Source organism: Alternaria incomplexa (assembly GCF_024043165.1).
Source record: "Alternaria incomplexa strain BMP 0042 chromosome Unknown scaffold_4, whole genome shotgun sequence".
NCBI classification, from domain to species: Eukaryota; Fungi; Ascomycota; class Dothideomycetes; order Pleosporales; family Pleosporaceae; genus Alternaria; species Alternaria incomplexa.
The window spans coordinates 649,784-667,791 of NW_026249853.1; the positions used below are offsets into that span (position 1 = coordinate 649,784).

The following is an 18,008-nucleotide window of genomic DNA, read 5'->3' on the forward strand; positions in this document are numbered from 1 at the left end:
AGTTCAGCTTGTCACCGTAATAGATTGACCGGGGACTTAGAAGGCGCTCCTGGAGTACCCAACCGCGGCTCAGTAGAACACGAGCCGACATGACAGAATCTGGCTCCAGGTACGACCCGTACGTCCTATTGAACTCCCTGCGCTGCGCCCGAAGCCGACAAAGTGAGACCTGCCGAGGGTCCCGGTTAAGATACAGACCTGCTGATCTCTCGGCAGCTGCAGAAGCTCCTAGGTTACAGAATGCGTTGCTGTAAACCTGGCCCATCAATGCTGCTTCTTTGTCCCAATCTTCCGCGTCATTCTGGATGATGCACAAGGCATCAATCCATATATATGGTACTTCCAAAGAGCGCGATATGTCTATCGCGTCTTTGAACACTGGCGGGAGTGTGTTTGCATCGATGTTCACCATCAGCTCCGCGAGGTTAGAGCGGGTTAGCTTTGGCATCTGGTGTGCTGCCCATCGATGACTAAGTGTAACGTATCGAACCGGTTCCGCAGAGTTCCATTCCCTAGTTTCGACGAGGAATTGGGTTTTTGTATTTCGGATGTCTATCAGACGAGTCGGGTTGAAACATGTCGTACGCTCACATCCCGGGAGGACAAGACGACGACGACACAACGTGTGGTTCTCCATGCATTCGCGTAGCCAAGCCCGTACTTGCATCCAACATTCTGGATCGCGCGTGGTTGTTGCTACTGGTTTTGCGGTGGCAGGTATAAGTGTCCTGCGGAAAAGATCGTTGCACATCTGGGTTACTGCCTGGTAACCGTTTGAACCCTTGATGAGACCTCGTAGGAGTAGAGCAAACGATGCCACTAATTTGGTTGACTGGATTGACCATAGTTCGATGCCAATTCTTAGCGTGCCAGAGACTTCAGGGTTCTCTTGATCGTATTCATCTTCTTCGTCCTCATATTCCCCTGGGTGTAGGGTTGCGCGTACTTCACCAGTTTCGGCGAGTTCTGCTTTGGGCCCGTCGCGAAAAGAGTCGAGCCATTTCAGAATCCAGAAGCAGAGAGGGCATTCCGTGGCTGTGTTGACCAGGTTGTGGTAGGTGTAATGAACCGGAGATTTGTCGAGAACGGATTCGTGAGGTCTCACCAGAAGGCTTTCACAGGTGACGCACGGAACATATGACGTCATCCTCGCTAACGAGGTAATTTCCCTTCTTCGATGTGTCAGGAAGGAACATCCAGATACGAGAATTAGTCGCGCAGAAGCAGGAGTATATCCAGGGTGCTCTGGTTTGAAGTAATCCGAGTCTGACATGGGCCTCGTGATATCTGCGTTTGCTGTGCCGCATCGTGTCACTAGCGATCGGCTGTACTATGTAGTGCAGATCATTCATGCAGTACATCCGGCAAAGACCACGATAGCCCAGCCCAAAAAATCTAGAGGCTCAATTCATGTGCGAAGAAGGATTAAAAATGAACAAAATTTACCAAAGAAATCAATGTCGTATTATCTCGACTGTCTGCATGCCACAAACTCTCTTCTGCTATGCTACCTAACCATCAAACGATATAAACATGGAAGATGAAGAGAGATAAAGTTATAATCTTGCTTTCGCGCATCTAGAGCATCTTCCATGATGGCACATGGGACATGCTGTACCCATGCCCTCTTTAGTAAATTCTGCTTTGCAATCACAGCAGGAGTAGCATTTGGCCGTAACTCTGCTATTGCTCTGCGTTCCCTCGACTTGGCTTGAATGCACGTCTTCTGCGGGAGGATCCTGGTTATTAGATGCCATTCGATCGTCTGCGAAGTGAAAGCAGCTACACTGCTAGCAGCGTAGGGAGGTGCGCTCGATGTGGTGAGGGTGAAGGAGATTCCCGACTTGTACTAGCTTTCTCACGTTCTCTGATACAATGAAGATTGACAGGCTTAGATAGCTGATTAGATAGTACAGTGAGTAGCGATGGTATGCTTGGGTTGAGACAGTATGCTTGGGTTGAGATGGGATGCTTGGTTTGAGACGGTACACTTGGTTTGAGGTGATATGCTTGGTTTGAGATGGTACGGTGGGTAGGTTGAGATGGTATATCGAACTGGTAGTACGGGTAGTGGAGTATAGAGACCACCGTTGAGCGCGAGGAGAAGATTCTTATAAGCCTACATCGTCTTCACAGGAGTCAACCTTCAATGAGTCGAGGCGTTGTCGGCGTCACAGTCACCTATCACTCATACAAACATCAGTGACAGAAAACGTTGAATACCTCGCCGCTTCACCATGCACTCACAGATATCGCTCACAGAATACATTGAATACCTCCCCGCGTCACCATGCAATCGCTTATGTCACTCACTTCTTCTTCGAACCCCTCCCGCCCCTTGCACTCTTCTTCTTCCCCTTCGCGATATCGGCACCCCGGCGGCCACCAGCGATCATGACCCGTACCTTACTGACCGGTACAACACCCACTACTTCTGTCTCCTTCCACCCGCGTATCATCTCAATCTCCTTGGGCCAAATACGCTCAACATCCTGACTAGTCTTATCCAGCGCCTTGGCGTCCTTCCCAGCGTGATCCCAAATAGCAAGGACCTCTTTCACTGCTTTACCGCGCTTGGTAGAGCCGGGCTGGATCTTGGCTTTGTATTTGTAGGTGGAGAGGGCCGACCAGGGTGCGCATACGGGTATGGCGGTGAGGAGTTCGTCGTTGGGTAGGGGGCGGCCTGTGAACGCGTCGAGGTTCTGCAGGTTTGTCTTTAGGACTTCATCGCCTTCGTCGTCGTCTTCCGCGTTCTCGAGGGCGCGTAGGCGTGCTTCTTCAGCTGCTTTCCCTGCGGCTTGGGCACGCAGATGCTGGTCTCGACGCCGTTGCTTGTCAGCTTGTGCTTGCTCTTCCTTCTGACGCTTCTCTTGAGCAGCCGCTTCGGCGGCCTGCTGCCCGGATTTGGAACCCAATAGGCGCATTGCTAATTCACGGTCTTCTTCGTCTTGTGCGGCGTACTTTGCGGCCTGCTTCTTTGCTTTTGCGCGCTTGCCTCGAGGCAGTGGGGCGTTCTTTGGCTTGTTGTTTTGCGTCGTCACTGTGCCGGGTGCTTTAGGCGGACTCTTTGCGCTACCGTCTTCTGCCGATGAGTTGTCGTCTTCATCAGCATCATCAGCTGCAGGCTTTGCGTCAGATGGGACCTGAGGCAAGTCTTGTAGTTGGCCCTTCCTTGCAAGGCGACGTTCCCTTGCAGACAACTGTCGCTTCCCAGTGGACTTTGGCGCCCGCTCAGTATCTGCTACAGAGCCTGCGTCTTCTTGAGGCTCTTCGTTCAGAGCGGAACCATTTCTACCACCAGACATGGCGTACTCGTCATCATCCTTAGCAGCTGCCGGCTCATCCTCATCGTCGGAGTCGTCCTTAGCGTCTGCTGTTCTGGATTGGAGAGGATTGCTCCTTGGTGCCGCAGCCTCAGATTCGGCTTCGCTCTCTTCAGTCTGCTCCATTTTGGCATCGGGGAAGTCGTCTTCTGAATCTGAATCGATCTTGGCGTCTGGGAAGTCCTCATCGTCATCGCTGTTGTCGGTCTTTGACGCCTCTGCTGTCTTCGATTCGTCTGCGGGTTCATTGTCCATCTCCGCGGCAGACACCGCAGTGTCTTGCAAACGATGTTTGTGGTGATTGGCCTTGCTTGAATCGCTAATCTCAAACATCACAGCAAGACCAACGACCAGCTGAGCAGGTGGTAGGAATTCCTTTTTGCCCTTGACATTGAACATGCCAGCAGGAAGAAACTCCCCGGTCTGGCCCGTTTTGCTGACTTGATCGCTGCGAACCCACCAAGCTGACATTACTGCCTTAGAATCCCATGCCTCAGATGAACAGATGCAGAGGTTGCCTGCTTGCGAGAGTGTCGATGGAGGAATGGGAGCGTCAGGCGTATCGGGCTTGTTTTTGATGATCATCGGCATCGCTCCCTTGATATCGGCATGAACGTACACGTCTCCCTTACGTAGAAAGCGTCGGTAAATAATCTCGTTCTGCTGAGCATCTTTACCCCCAAGGACCAGATAGCCGTCAGAGGAAATGAAGTATATGAACTTCTCAAACCATTGCTGCTTGCGCACTGGTCGCAACACCTCCTTCTCCTGCTTCAAACCCTTCTTCAGGTCCTCGTTTACCTTCTTTTCGTGACTCTTCAACGCCCTGGTTGATGCTTGCAGTGTGCGGTCTTCTTTGTCAGCGGCTGTCTTCTTTTGGTCAAAGTACTCGGTTGAGTTCGCCCAAGCGGTCAAAGCGAGGTCGATGTCGATAGCCAATTGAGGCCGAGCGGATACGGCTGGGGTAGGGGCTTTCTTCTTAGGGGCCTCGTCTTCATCGTCGGTGTCTTCGCTGACAGAACTTGTCTCATTGCCCTCATCTTCTTCGTCTCCTCCCTCTTCCCAGTTGGTCTCATCCAGCAGTAGCGTGACCGTATTCTCATGCAGCTTTAGTGGTAGCTTAATGAGCTGTGCGACTGCGTTTCCAGAGTTCTGTTCACGCTCGATCAAACGCGCGATGTCAACCCAGTCCATGCCTTGTCTGATCAACCCATTGACGGCTTCGGTAGCTTCCGTAACACGATGTACATTCGCCAAGATCGCTTCTGCTTTACGGAAGTTGAGGTTTTGCACTTGCTGCAATCCACCGATTCGGTCTTCATGCTCTTTGCGCGCCTTTTCCAGCTTCTTCTTGGCCTGTTGTTCGCGCTCGGTCAACTTTGATTCCAGCTTCTGTCCTTCTATCGAGGAGAAGAACTCATCCACGGCTTTGTTGAATCCGTCGAATTCTAAGAAGGTGTAGTCCGAGTTCTCGAATTGCGCCGGACGGAAAGGATGGAAGTCGTCATAGAGGACTCTCGATTTCTCGGAGACTTCGTCATCGGCCGGAGGTGCAGAGGGGTTTGGCTTGGCGAGGATGAAGCCCTTGATCTGGTCTGGTGTAGTGATCTCGTCCGTGATCTTTCTTGCGTTCTGGAGCACCACGACAAGCTTTTCCAAAAGAGTGTCGTCAGCGAGTACTTCCTCCGGCTTGAGCGTTGAATCAAAGTTCGCGATGTGCAGCGCATGGTCTACCAACAGAGGGGGGCACTCCGTGATTGAAACGGCGAGTGCCTTCCTCAACGAATCCTTTCCTGCCTTCTTCGCTTTCTTCCCTGTCGCTGCGGGCTGATCCTGTTGTTTATCGACCGCCTTTTGCAGCCCCTGGCGCACTCGATCCTTGGTAAGCTCTGGGGCGCCACCATAGTTCTGTCGCAGGGTGAGGTTGTATTTCAGACCGACCCTGAGCCTTTCGTGTTCCTCGCCTTCGTCTACATTGCGGAGTAGAGACAAGACATTCAGATCCGCGTCTGTCAAAACAATGTTGCCGCCAGCGTAGAACTCCAAGTACAGTCTGTATAATCCATCGGAGAATTGGAACTCGAGGATGCGGTCGGTGCCGATCTGGGTGATGGATGTGATTCGCCTAGTCTTCAGGTATTTGCGCAGCTTTGCGACAAAGCCAGAAGGCGCAGCGGCCGTAGTTCGCGCATATTCGGTAAGATGGCAGCGGAAGCCGGAATCGATGAGGAGCTGTTCGCGGTGGTCGGGCTTGTGGAATTTGATGAGAAAGATTCGCTGTGTGTGTCAGCACATGACTCTAGGGGGTGGTGTGTCAGGCAGTCGAAGCATACCGAGCTCAAGTCATAGACATTGGTGACTCGCAGTGAGGTGAGTTTTGCGGAGAGCTCGTGGGCTATGACCTATTCACTGTTAGCTGGATGTTTGCATTGGGAAACTGTGAAGTGCTCACCTTGACGTCTAAGCTGGAAAACCTTTGCTTCATGGTGGTGCTGTGTGAAGAGTCTGTGGTTAGTGGGGTCGGCGATTGATGGTGGGCTGCGGCGATGACGAAGGTGTGCGAGTAGCGCGTTTGCAAGGGTCATGGGAAAATGGACATGGTTCCTGGCCCGGACGCTTACTAACAACCCTCTTCACTTTTGCTTAGTAGAATTCACACTCTGTCCGAGGCGTCAGTAGAAGCTGAATGCATTCATCGGATCTTTATCTGTGCGCTGCGCTACCTACTCTACGTGCGCCACGGTCCGGGCCATACTAGTCGCAATGCCACACGCATTTTATCCCAAACTCCGACAACGCCATGCCCAGCAAACAGAATGTGCCTAAAGGCCTTGCCGTATCCTCTCAGCCAGCTGTCGCTTACCAAACTCCCACGCGTTCAAGAAGCCTTGTTCCGAGAGATCGATGTTCTTCATCGAGGTCATGTCTTGCGCCGGGGGCTTGCTGACACGCGAGGCAACAATGACGGGGTCGGTTTCGAGGATGATGCCGTCGTCTACGAGCTCGTCTACGGCGAGGGACTACGAAGGTCAGTCGAAGCAAGATATGGGAGTCGTGGCTACTGTTACGCACCACGAGGTCATAGTTCTCAATGACGGTGCGCTTGTCGACCGAGTTCCTGCGACGTATTAGATGAGTCGATGGGACAGTCCGAGGTAGACGTACTTGAGGAGGATGTTGAGAGAGTCTCTTAACGCAAGAACGACGCTGGACATGTTAGCTCCAGCCCAGCACTCCGTCGTGCCATGACCGTACCTGTATAGCAAGACTTCGTTCTCGTCCGCGCTTCCAACCACGTAGAGCATGACGTCTGACTCCATCTTGAAGACAATGACCTTGCCGTCATATAATATGATGTCCGTCGTCTGTTTGGCCGTCTTCTCTGTGCAACGTGTCAGACGAACAGGCCGGTAGCTTTACAACCACGTGATGTACCCACCCAGCAGTCCTTTCTCAAAGGCCTTCTGGTCCTTCACCGTCTTGTACGCGATCTGGCCGGGGTAGTCATTCTGGTGGCCGGCTGGCGGGTGCGGGTTCGAGTAGTACTTGGTGAGGATGCGGGAGCCGTCGTCGATGGCGAGGACCAGGATCGCCTGGACGCTGAAAAGAGAAAGCGGGCGCGACATGGCGGAGGAAGTGCGGATTGGATCGAGTAGGCGTCAATGGGTCGGCGCTGTTGTTGACGCGGTGGGGGGTTTTGGGAGACAGCACAGGTGTCTGCTTGCGGAGAAGCGGCCAATCACGGAGGTCGTGGGCCTGGGCCTGGGCCTAGCGCGTCGTCTGAACTTTTGAGAGGATGCGACCGACGACCGCAGCGGGCGCATCCCAAACATTTAAGACGCCATACCGCAACTATGCACAGAATATCGCGCACTTCGCTCGCGTCTCTCGTGTGTCCATCAGCGCCATTCCTTGCGCCTCGTCTTCTCCGCACTGCTGTACCCGCCGCAGCGGCATCAGTACAGTGCCCGCCATGCCCACGCTTGCAGAGGGCGACGTTTGCGACTGCAAAGACAACGAAGACGGCAAAGAAGAAGAAAAGCTTGATCAGGAAAATTGATCACAAACAAGGGAAGTTGGGGACCAGACCCCCCGCTCTATCCGAGGAAGAACAAGAGGTAAGACTCATCACAGCTTCTCGAGGCTGCGCTCACAACACCAGCAACTCCGCCTAGTCAGGAAATTCCGACAAGCCTGCGACCTCCGAGATGTCCAGCATGTCATGGAATGCTACCCCACACTGCTCGCAGCAGGCCTCTTCACTGCCTACGACACCCGGCGCATCACCCAAGTCCTGCACGTTCGCCTACGAAACGAAAACACTCCAGCCAAGCGAGACGAAATCTTCCCATTCGTCCAGCAGGTAGTGAGCGATTTACGCAGAGGAAAGCTCGAGCCCCATCCTTACGCCTACGTCCACCTGTTCGGCATCTACAAGGACTGCAAGCGCTTCGGTGAGGGGTATGCCCTCTGGCAGTGGCTGGTCGAACAGGACGAGCAGCACGTGTCGCAAGCTGCCTATGGTGCAGCGATTGAGCTCATGGCATATGGACGACTTATGAGCCTGCCAGACATGGAGAATCTCTACTCCGAAGGACTGAAGCGCTTCCCTGGCACCTTCGCCGAGTACCATCTCTCTCCCGACGCCATCGTCCCCGACCGAACCCGACTCACTACAATCTCCGGCATCCCTACCATTCTCCTCCAAGGTATACTCACGGCACGTATGCTGGCGCGTGATTGGAAGAATGCCTATCTGGCCTTGGACACGGCACTGCGCATATACCCCACACAGACCCCGCCACGCTACTTTGAACTCTTCATGACGGAGAGGCCTATATCCGAGGGCTACACAGCCTTCATGATAGCCTGCCGAGCTGGCATCGCCATGAGGCCGACACATGTCACCGCCCTCGTCACAAAGCTGCGAGCTGCGATGAAAGCCTCGCAATCCATGGCCGATCGACTCATGCTACTTCGCGCCATCGCAAATGCGATATATGGGCACCTAGAAGCCGGAGGAAATATTGAAAGTATCCACGTGGGTTCTCTTTTCCGCGCCTTCGAACAAATCTTGCCAGAACCCATCCCGGGTGAAGACTACACTGGAGAAGCTGCGAAGATGCGTGACACCCTTGTTGCCACAGCGCATCAGATGCTGTCTGAGCTGATACAAGCTGGCATGCCACCTAGCCTTCAGCCATTCGAGGCTCTAATCTCCATCTCGGGCAAACTGCGTGTTCCAAGTCTACTGGAAACTACTCTTCAAGACATGGCAGCGGCTGGTCTCAGATTTGGGCTGATTGGAAAAAGAACAGCCTTGACGACGGCTGGCTTGCTCAAAGACAAAAATATGGTCAAGGAGTACTGGTCGAACATTGTGTTGACAGCCGAAGCGGACAGTGCACAGATCTCGTTTGAGGATTGGATTACCTTCACCAAAGCTTGCAGAAGAGCTGGCCTGGGCGACTTCTTCCGAAGCCAGATCTTGAAGTTGCCATATGCCATCAGCGACAGCACCGAGCGCTATCTCATCCAGCAGATCGAGATGCCCGAGACTCCATCATCACTCCACGAAGTCTACCAATACACGAACATGGAAGATCTGACTGCAGAGTTAGACGCACTCAAGGCTCAGATGAAGAATATCGAAGCTGTCGTCATGTCCGGCCAACCACTCGATCTCCGCAACTCCCCATTGTACATGCATTTGGATCCCGAACATCCTTCTCTAAGCAATATGGAGGATCTACGGGCAGTGTACGACGAGTTCACCCTTGACCCGCACCAGCCACCTCTACCGCCACCCGCACCCGACTCACCAGAGCAGCTCCCAACGAGCACCACCGGCATACCTCTCGATGAACTCCGATTCCAGAACTGGGTCAGCATCCACGAGATGATGGACTCAGCCTCAGAATACGAATCCGACCTCAAATACGCCGTCGACTCCGCCATCAAAGCTGGAACCCCACTGCAAGGTACCCCGGAACTCCTGCGTCTACGCAAAGATACCGGTCCAAAGCGTTCACAAGCTGGACTGAGTCTGAAAATCAAAGAGCTGAGAGCGAGTCGCCCGGAAGATGTGAGTATCTTTAGGAGAGTCGGATCAGAGACTCCCGAAGGTGTTACTATCTCTAAGCACTTTGCCAAGAATGAGGAGCCGATTGTAATGGGTGAGAAGGGGGCGCCGAGGATTAGGAAGTATGCTGGGCTCCAGTCGAATCATGATGCTCCTTCCAATTTTCTACGGAGGGCGAAACGCAAGGACGACAATAGTATCGAGGCAGTAGAGGATGCACTTACGACTGAGATGGCACAGGCAACGCCGTGAGATAATTGAAGTCGGACTATGAGAGGCGAGTAGTTACCTGCAGCTCGCAATATGGCCTTTGCGTTCATCTATGTATAAAATACGATGTACAGATACCAAGCAAGACTAGTGCAATCTTTTACCTTTCCAAGATAGGAGGATCACTCCCTTCGCTACTATACTCATCCACGATATAGCATTCCAACGCACCGAGTAAAGAGCCGAATGACTTCACACCCACACTACCCTTCGTTTCACCATGACATCCATTCCCCACCCCACGAATGATTCACACGCGAAAAGACTTTCATACACTCACTTCCACCAACATCCACGAAACCCTATCATCTTGCTTATCCTACATTCATCATCCAACACTTAACGCCCACGCCCAGAATCTCAGGTAAGCCCATCCCAATCTCACCTCACTCACGTTTCCCGGGAAACATTCGCCTCGGGCCAGGCACGGGACATGACCCAAAGGGAACACCAACCGACCGTGCGATGGATAGTAAGCTGTTTCCCTCAAGTACAAGTACCGCTACTGCTGACTGGGCTACCTTGTGAGTCACGGAGTGCTGACGAGACGGTGTTGGATGGGTGATGACGTTGGAGTGGGATGGAGAATTTAGGAATAGAATCAGGGATAGATGCAGTGTAAGATTCAGGGAAAATAGTGTGGCGGTAGTTGGGGTAGTTGGGGTATATAGTGTGGAGGTCGTCCGCGTAGTGTGGGGGTAGTGCGAGGTTATGATGTGGGGTGGTAGGGTGTTATGATGTCGACCGTAGGCTACTATGACCAGTATGATGTCGTAGCGTAGCGTGGGCGGATACACGCTGAGTTTGGGTATGAAGTTCAGGGTTGATTGCTTGTTCTAAAGAGACCTGTCCGTCTGTTTCGGCAGTGTGGACTAGTGAAGTTTGTTGGAGAGACTGGGGGGTCGTGGTATGGGAGTGGGAAGGGGTTTATGACGTTGTCTGGGGGTCACTTTGTGTTATGAGTGAGCTTCATAGTCTGTCGTGACGTCGTTTGATGGATGTGTTGTTTTGCGTGTTTACCGAGTAGTTTCTGATGACGGTGTTCGAAGGACACGTTGCGTTTTACGTGAAATGAAAAGTGTTCAATAATGTCATTCGAGGGATGAGAACGCGTAGCAAATGAGTGTGAAGTTGGGTATATAGTTGATTGATGCATATCTCGTTACCGAATAGTAAAAGCCATCCAGCCTCGCGGCCATGTAGCCGTCTGCCCAGGAACCCACATCTAACTCCTCCTCCAAGAAAAATGTGCCAAAATATAGTATAGTATTGCAAGTTGCCAAAGTCAAAGGGGAATAAGAAGCAAAACAAAGAGTGGTGAAGAATACTGTGAAACCAAGAATCAAGACACGCGGCGGTCAACGCGCAAAAAAGACGTGTCAATGTACAACCCGAAGCATCCAACGCCACATCAAGTACCCAAACCAAGCCCGCTAAGTGCAAAGAAGTAAGAAGAGGAAGAAGAGCGAGGCGCTCTAGTTCGAGCCCGAGCTACCCCTCCGGCTGTCGGCTGGTGTGCTGGGGAAGCTGAAGTCGACGGGCGATGGCGGTGGTGCGGGGGTCTCGTTGACCTCCATGGATCGCGAGCTCAGGCTAGAAGACGCCTTGAAAGCTGCGCTGACATCGTGACCGAGAGTTGAGTTTGTGAAGATGGAGAGGCGCTGGCGGGGGTTGAATGCGGAGGCTGCTGAGGCGGGCATTTTGGTGGTTGTTTGTGTGGTTTTGTGAAGTTGAAGGGTGATTCGGTTTTGTAGATCGATGTACTCGGTACGTAGACGAGGATGAGTCTTGTAGGGAGTAGCAAGGAAGACTGGCGGGTAAAATGGAGGGTGTCCGGAACAGTCGATTAGATAGTTCGCAACGGAAGCCGAAAAGCTGGTACGGGCCGGAAGTATTGATGCGCTGGTGCAATGCAGGGTAGGAACTGCAAGTTTCGCTCGGGGGAAGGCGCAAAAGATATGTGATGTGCTGTCTCGGGCTGTGACAACAACTAAAACTTCGGGGGGCTGACTCGGTTACGAAGACGGGGGTGTGAGCCTAAGGAAGGGTGAGTCAGATTTAATATATCAGGGTAGAATGCGCTGAGGGCGAGGGGCTGTTTGCGACAGGGCTGATGTGTGGTTTGTGCGTTGGCCATGCAGGGCCGCCAGATTTGGCGGAGCCCCGGACTTGAGGTGCTCGGGTATGGGGAAGAGTGTTGCGTAGGGGGCTGGGCTTACTTTTTGGTAGGTGCGTGTCACTGGGCGAGGCGTGTTACACAAGTTCGGTGTTGTAGAAGGCTCGTGTGTGAGGAATGCTTTGGTGGTGTGTTTGAAGAAAGCAAAGAGGTTTGACGTAGATGTGGTTTTTGAGTGTCAAGTAGTATTGGGCTTTGGGCTGAGTTGTACTTTGCGATGTGTTGGAGAGGGCGATACCGCGCCGAAGGGGGTAGCTCTCTTATACAAGACGGAGTACAAGACCAAAGTACTGATACGATCGCTATTCACCGCCGAAAAGACAAACCCTGACTCGCATCATTAGCCAGGGTAGTAACGGAATCTCGGAAGGGCCATACGTTTTGAGCTAAAAGCAAAAGTATAATCAGCAATCAAATGCGGCGGCAACACGGGGAAGCGGACGGTTGCAACTCCTTGCTTCGCAACCATCGTTGCACCTGGCGCGCAGAGTCCACCCCACGCCCTGATCCTGTTCCAGGGTCGCAGAATCAAGGCTGTTCTGAGGCGTCCTGTCATCATCGACGTGTCTGAGACGATGTTCTCGAAGCGAGGATGCGACAAACAAGGCGCACAAACCCTCAGGCCCTTCTGCAGCCTCCTACGCATTCCTCGACGGCATCAGGAGCTTGCTGGGTAAAGAAAGGATGCCTATCGCTGTATCGTAGACGGCCCGAACCAGCAAACCAATACCTTGCGATACACGGCGGCGGTCCGCGGGTAGGAGCCGACAAGCGTATGACGTGGGCCAGCAAGACACCACAGTGTCCTTTGGGCGGCTGTCGCAAGCAAGGCATCATCAAAGCCGGACCGAACAAGTCAATTCTCTGACCGCTTGTCCGATATGCAAGTGTATGCACATCCCACGCGAGGGCTTGCGGCAGAGCAAGATGGGGTAAGTGGAGCTTCCGGGCTGCATTCCCCGGATACCAGCAGGCTGGGATTCGCCCACTCGAAAAGGAAGACGAGGCGTCTGGAACTTTGTTTCTCCACCTTTGATCAGCGGGATGCGCATTACTGCTTGATTTCTTGATGCCCATCCAGGCATAGCCTTTGGCATTCGCAACGGCTTTTTCTACCGCTTATCATCAACTCATGCTCCCTGTGTGTCGGACACACCCAGATAGGCAAGCCGTTTTGGGTTGCGACGCGGAAAATAATCTCTGCAATGCAACGGTTGCCCGGCTGGAATGAGGCTTCGAGAACGCTGTTGGAAGGACGCTCGAGCCGACAGGTGTCACGACCAAGGCGTCACTGACGTTTGTGCCATCGTGCCGCCCCTTTTCTACCGGTCGAAATTGCGGCAGAAGAGTGACATCTCAGATCTCAGACCTCTCTCCGTCCTGCGTTGGCCGCCCTGCGCAAGGCTAATCCAAGTTGTTCTCGCCAAAGGTCCAAGGAATCGCTGATCGAAGACTGATCGAACAGGTCTGGCGCCGCCAAAACTCGTGTCAGCGCCAGTCGCGTTGCGATCTCGATGCGCGACGCGTCCTCTGCAAACAGTTTTCTCTCCGCATCATCCGAACCATGAGTCCATGTTGTCGTTGAATATATCGACATTATTACCGGGCGACTATTCCTGGCGCGAACTTTCTTTGCTTCTTCGTGTCTAGCAATAGCCTGAGCCAAGCTCGCCTGTCATGGCATCATATTGTCGAGACGCCGAATAGGAAGCCATGGAAGCCGCGGGTTAGACGCGAGCTAACGCGACCTCAACGTCGTTTCATCGTTGGTAATACGACGTAGCCATTGCTCTTTGGCAACATCCGACATGTTTCGTCCAAGCCTTATCCTCGCCGCCCGCTTTCCCCGGACTGGCGTATAGCCTGATCTGGGGAAATTGATCCTCGTCCTTGCCTTGGCCCTGGGCGGAACAAACTTCCCCCCGCTATACTGCGCAACGTTGCTCACCGGGACCGCGGAGGGCAAGTCGTACGACGCCGCGCCGCGTCGCGCATACGTAAATTTGTGTCGCATCCGAAAGCGGGTTGTGCCATTAGCGAGATGGTGGTTTGGAAATGTCGCTGTGGTTTCCCGATCGTCTGCAGCGTCCCGACGATATTCCGCGCGTTATCTGACCGACTGTTGAAGGGCTTTCACCGCAACTTGATCGACGACGCGACGAAAGAAAGTGAGAGAAAGTGGAGTAGGTCGTAGTCGGGGTGTAAAGAGAGGGGAACGAGGCTTCGCGTCAACAGGCACACCTTCCTTGGGTGGGTTCTGGTAGTCGAGGGAAGCGACACCTACAGGGACCACGACCGACCTACCCGCTGGACTCACTTCAACCACCAAACGTCAATAGTGATCGATTCTGATATGTTTGCTCCGGCAGACGATATCAGGTAGAGACATGTAGCTTTGCGCAGTTAGCTCAGCAGCATGGTCTTTGCCATTGATGCAAGACCATGTCGTCGCATTGGTGAGCGCAGTGATGTAGCGGTATGAGAGCGCCCGCCTGGCGCCCGTTTGCTGTTGCGAGTTGAGCAAAAAAATCCCTCTCACTTGCGCCTTTACGTGAGAAGCGGTGCTGCAGCCTAGAGTCGTTCTCTTCTATGTCTGCGCACAACGATGCAATCTCTTTTAATCTTCTCGCCTCTCTTTTGGAAGCTCTAAATCTTGCAGCACCATCGCACATCGAGCATGGAGTCGGCCGATCAGTACCGGCAGTGGCTGCAATCTCTCAAATCTTTGCCCGAACCCGAAGCCTCGGAGACACTGCGCCAGGCGCTACTCAAGGGTACAAGATCTGGCGGTCTTACATTCACAAGAGCAGGTATCTTCCACTACTTCGACCACGTACACCATTTCTTCGGCTGCCCAGAAGACGATCCATGCGACAACGACAGACAGAAGGAACCGTTATGCTGGGAGAAAGCTATTATGGCCCCGGTGGAGCACATCGTCAATGCAGAGTGTGATGCTGTGGTGGTTAACCTTATCATTTGGACAACTCTGTGTTTCATCATCGTCAAGTTCGAAGGTGAGATTCGCGCGCGTTGGCTCAAGAAGTCTAAGGCGCAGCGGAAAGCGATCCTCGAGAAGGCTTGGCCAACACAGCTACCAAAGAACCATCGCCCCGATATCGACAGGTCCGTTCTCAATGCGTGCCCACACCAGAGGCATTCGCATGGGCTGGCGCAGTACGCCTTCCCCTATCTCAACCTCGAGGACCTCACCAAGCCGAACCCACTGCTCATCCTTCTCAACGCACGTGGCCGACATGCAATGTGGAAATTTGCCTTTCTGGATTACGAGTTGGCCCCTCTGATACACCTACGGCCAGCGCTTCTTGAGAAGACAAAGTTTACTATGGGGCTCAACAACCTCGGATACGGCCAGATCTACGAATGGGATACGGAAGCAGAGGCCGCTGAATCGATGGGTAGAGGAGATACCATACATCCTCTACCTGGCTCACACATTGTGTGGATGCAGACGGCCATACTTGAGTTCCTTCTGCTGTGTGTTGGCGAAATCTTGGCGGATAACACTATGGTACAATCAGCTATCATCAAGCGATCGTGCGAAGAGTTATATGGGCTGTACAAAGATGCTGCAAATCCGTCCGAGCCTCCAGCTTTGACTTGCAGCGATCAGGACTTCACCTCGCTCAACGCCATCGTACGAGAAGCATGTTATCGGGTGCCTACATTAGCGGATCTCGGCCGACTTGAAGCACTGGTATCTGCATGCCAAAACGCGGCTGAAGATCACATTTGGCTGCTCCGAGAGGATCCGGGATACTTTCGAGAGTTTACACTTGAATACAAAGAACATCGGCCGGAGCTACTGCCAGGTATTCGTTGCAAGCAAACACATAAGAGTGCGCGCGACGAAGTTCTTTGGCCTCGTGTATTACATGGTGTGGCCACCGACTGCTACATTGACCTGTTCATGTGGAACGAACTGCGACAACATATCTCCGAGCTGAACCGCTTCAGGTTGCTATACAAACACGAGCTTGGATTTGAGAATTTTGGTAGCAATGAAGAGCTCCCAGAAGACTTCTCAGAGTCACTTGTTAAAGCTTGGTCTTTTCTGGAATTCTTCCAATTGGAAATCATACAAGAGCTGAGGGTAGCCTGGTCATCCTCTTTGGAAATTCGCGCTTATTTCTCCCAAGAATGCGATCACAGTGTTGAGGATATGGTGGTGGGCATCAAATTCACCGGCAAAGGTAGTCGCAAACGAGACAAAGATCTGGAGCGTGTTCTCACTCTTTTCAAGTATCTTTGGGAGCCGCCTGTCCGACAGTCGTTAAAGGTGCACACTCTAGTGGAGACACTGGACAATCTATTGCAAAACAATGAGCGAGCGAGAAACTTGACCTCCCCGTTCGCAGCCTCACTCCTTTCCAAGCTGTCCATAGTCTCGGAATGTCTTCGTCAACTCAGCTTCTTCCTACCATGGGCAAAGCGAGTTCAGTACTTAGCCAAACAGCGACAGACGGAGCTCATAACAGCCTATGCTATCAACCTCTCTAGGTGGCAATCAACGTTGAACACAACCTTCGAGGGAACCAACCTCGCTGATCTCGGAAAGCCAGGCGCAAAATTCCGCTATCCGATCAACAAGCGCCGAAGCAGGATGAACGTCGAAAACCTCAGGAGTGCGGAGGCGGCCTTGGATGCGTTCTGGCATGCCGCAGACGTTCGCTTCAGGGAATGTACCGGTACTACGCCTCACGAAATAGTCTCCAGTTTGATTAAGGAGCGTGAACTACAGCGCACACCGCTCTGGGTCGAGCCCGACGATACTTCGGAGCCATCTACACCCGTCGAATACGTATACATTCCAATATCCAACGACCTCCACGACCCTACAAGGCAGGTTACCGGCGCATTTGACAAGATCAACCTGAGCAATACCAAGAAAGCAAAATCACACGGTCTGGCAGCCCTCAACACCGAACATGGTCACGAGAACAACCTTGACATGCCAGCTACTCCCGCCATCATCGACGAACAACCGACCTTCCATCTCGATAAGCGCGCACACAAAGTCTTCAGAGTCCTGTTCCATTCACCACTTTCGCGCGACCATCCTGGTGATATTCCCTGGCACGACTTCCTATACGCCATGGTAGCTACTGGATTCGCCGCGCAGAAGCTGCAAGGCTCCGCCTGGCAGTTCACCCCGCGAAACCTAGATGTAGAGCAGCCCATCCAGTTCCATGAGCCTCACCCGACACACAAGCTGCCTTTCACATGGGCTCGACGCTTCGGTCGGCGTCTTGCGAGGACGTACGGCTGGAGAGGTGATATGTTTCAGCTCGCTTGAATATCTCTTCCTGAAGGATGATGTAGAGGAAACCCTATTCGTCGCACTTGTGTTGGGGTGTCATTCACGGTTACGGCGTTCATAGACTCTGGGTCTAAGAATCTTACTCAAGATCTAGACAGATGGTAGACGGGTCGATGGGTCGATGGGTCGGCGCTGGATGGGTGCAAGGTCAAACATTATGCTAGAAGAAATTACGTAGGCATGTAATCATCTGTGGAGATATCGGACGTCAGTAGCTCAATGTTATCCTTTCCATTATTTGGCCAGTTCTCGGTGACTATCTGCATTGCGATGACCCTAAACGCCCCGGAAAAGTGATCTCGATTTACCTGAAGTACCATTCATGGTGACTGCCATCGGACTGACTTCGTACTACCTTGATGAGTGCCAGCGCCAGCGGCACATTGTTGACGGCAGTAGTCCGTTACAAATTGACATTGCCATCGAGTTCAACGCACGCGAAGCTGCTGTGCCATGCACCTGAATTATCTCTACGCAAGGCGGAGAGAAGGATTCAGATGCAAGTGCAAATGAGTGAGCCTTCTCTATTTTGGGGCGTGTCAGAGTGGGGCCACAGTGGGCCAATCACGTCGGTCTTGCTGTCTGACATAATCGCCTAGGGTAAAATGAGCTCACATTACGGCACAGAACCACATCACTTTCCCCCCACTTCTTCGTCGACAGTAGGTGCCGCCGCCACAAGTTTGCATCGGTTGTCGTCGATTCCGGTCGCAGATTCATTGTGCTTCATTCGAATCAGGTCCAAAGCGACCTCATCATGGATAGTGCTCAAGACAGGTATGCTGTCATAGCTCCTAGGCGCCGACTTCTACGTTT

At 52.8% G+C, this 18,008-nt stretch overlaps 4 protein-coding genes across 4 annotated transcripts; 2 read left to right on the forward strand and 2 right to left on the reverse strand.

Annotated features, from left to right (window-relative positions):
• Positions 1 to 2,309: 2,309 nt before the first annotated feature.
• Positions 2,310 to 5,808, reverse strand: J4E90_003413 (uncharacterized protein; the record flags this gene model as incomplete). Its single annotated transcript, XM_051432983.1, has 3 exons — positions 2,310 to 5,600; positions 5,657 to 5,725; positions 5,776 to 5,808. The coding sequence occupies 3 exons, from the start codon at positions 5,806 to 5,808 to the stop codon at positions 2,310 to 2,312; spliced, it is 3,393 nt and encodes a 1,130-aa protein (XP_051292881.1).
• Positions 5,809 to 6,145: 337 nt separating this feature from the next.
• J4E90_003414 (uncharacterized protein) lies at positions 6,146 to 6,949 on the reverse strand (the record flags this gene model as incomplete). Its single annotated transcript, XM_051432984.1, has 5 exons — positions 6,146 to 6,343; positions 6,396 to 6,441; positions 6,489 to 6,530; positions 6,579 to 6,705; positions 6,763 to 6,949. 5 exons carry the CDS (start codon positions 6,947 to 6,949, stop codon positions 6,146 to 6,148), a joined length of 600 nt encoding a protein of 199 aa, XP_051292882.1.
• Positions 6,950 to 7,177: 228 nt separating this feature from the next.
• On the forward strand, positions 7,178 to 9,657 carry J4E90_003415 (uncharacterized protein; the record flags this gene model as incomplete). Its single annotated transcript, XM_051432985.1, has 2 exons — positions 7,178 to 7,441; positions 7,486 to 9,657. The coding sequence occupies 2 exons, from the start codon at positions 7,178 to 7,180 to the stop codon at positions 9,655 to 9,657; spliced, it is 2,436 nt and encodes an 811-aa protein (XP_051292883.1).
• Positions 9,658 to 14,528: 4,871 nt separating this feature from the next.
• J4E90_003416 (uncharacterized protein) lies at positions 14,529 to 17,168 on the forward strand (the record flags this gene model as incomplete). The annotated part of the gene is made up of 1 exon (XM_051432986.1): positions 14,529 to 17,168. One exon carries the CDS (start codon positions 14,529 to 14,531, stop codon positions 17,166 to 17,168), a length of 2,640 nt encoding a protein of 879 aa, XP_051292884.1.
• Between the last annotated feature and the right edge of the window lie 840 nt (positions 17,169 to 18,008).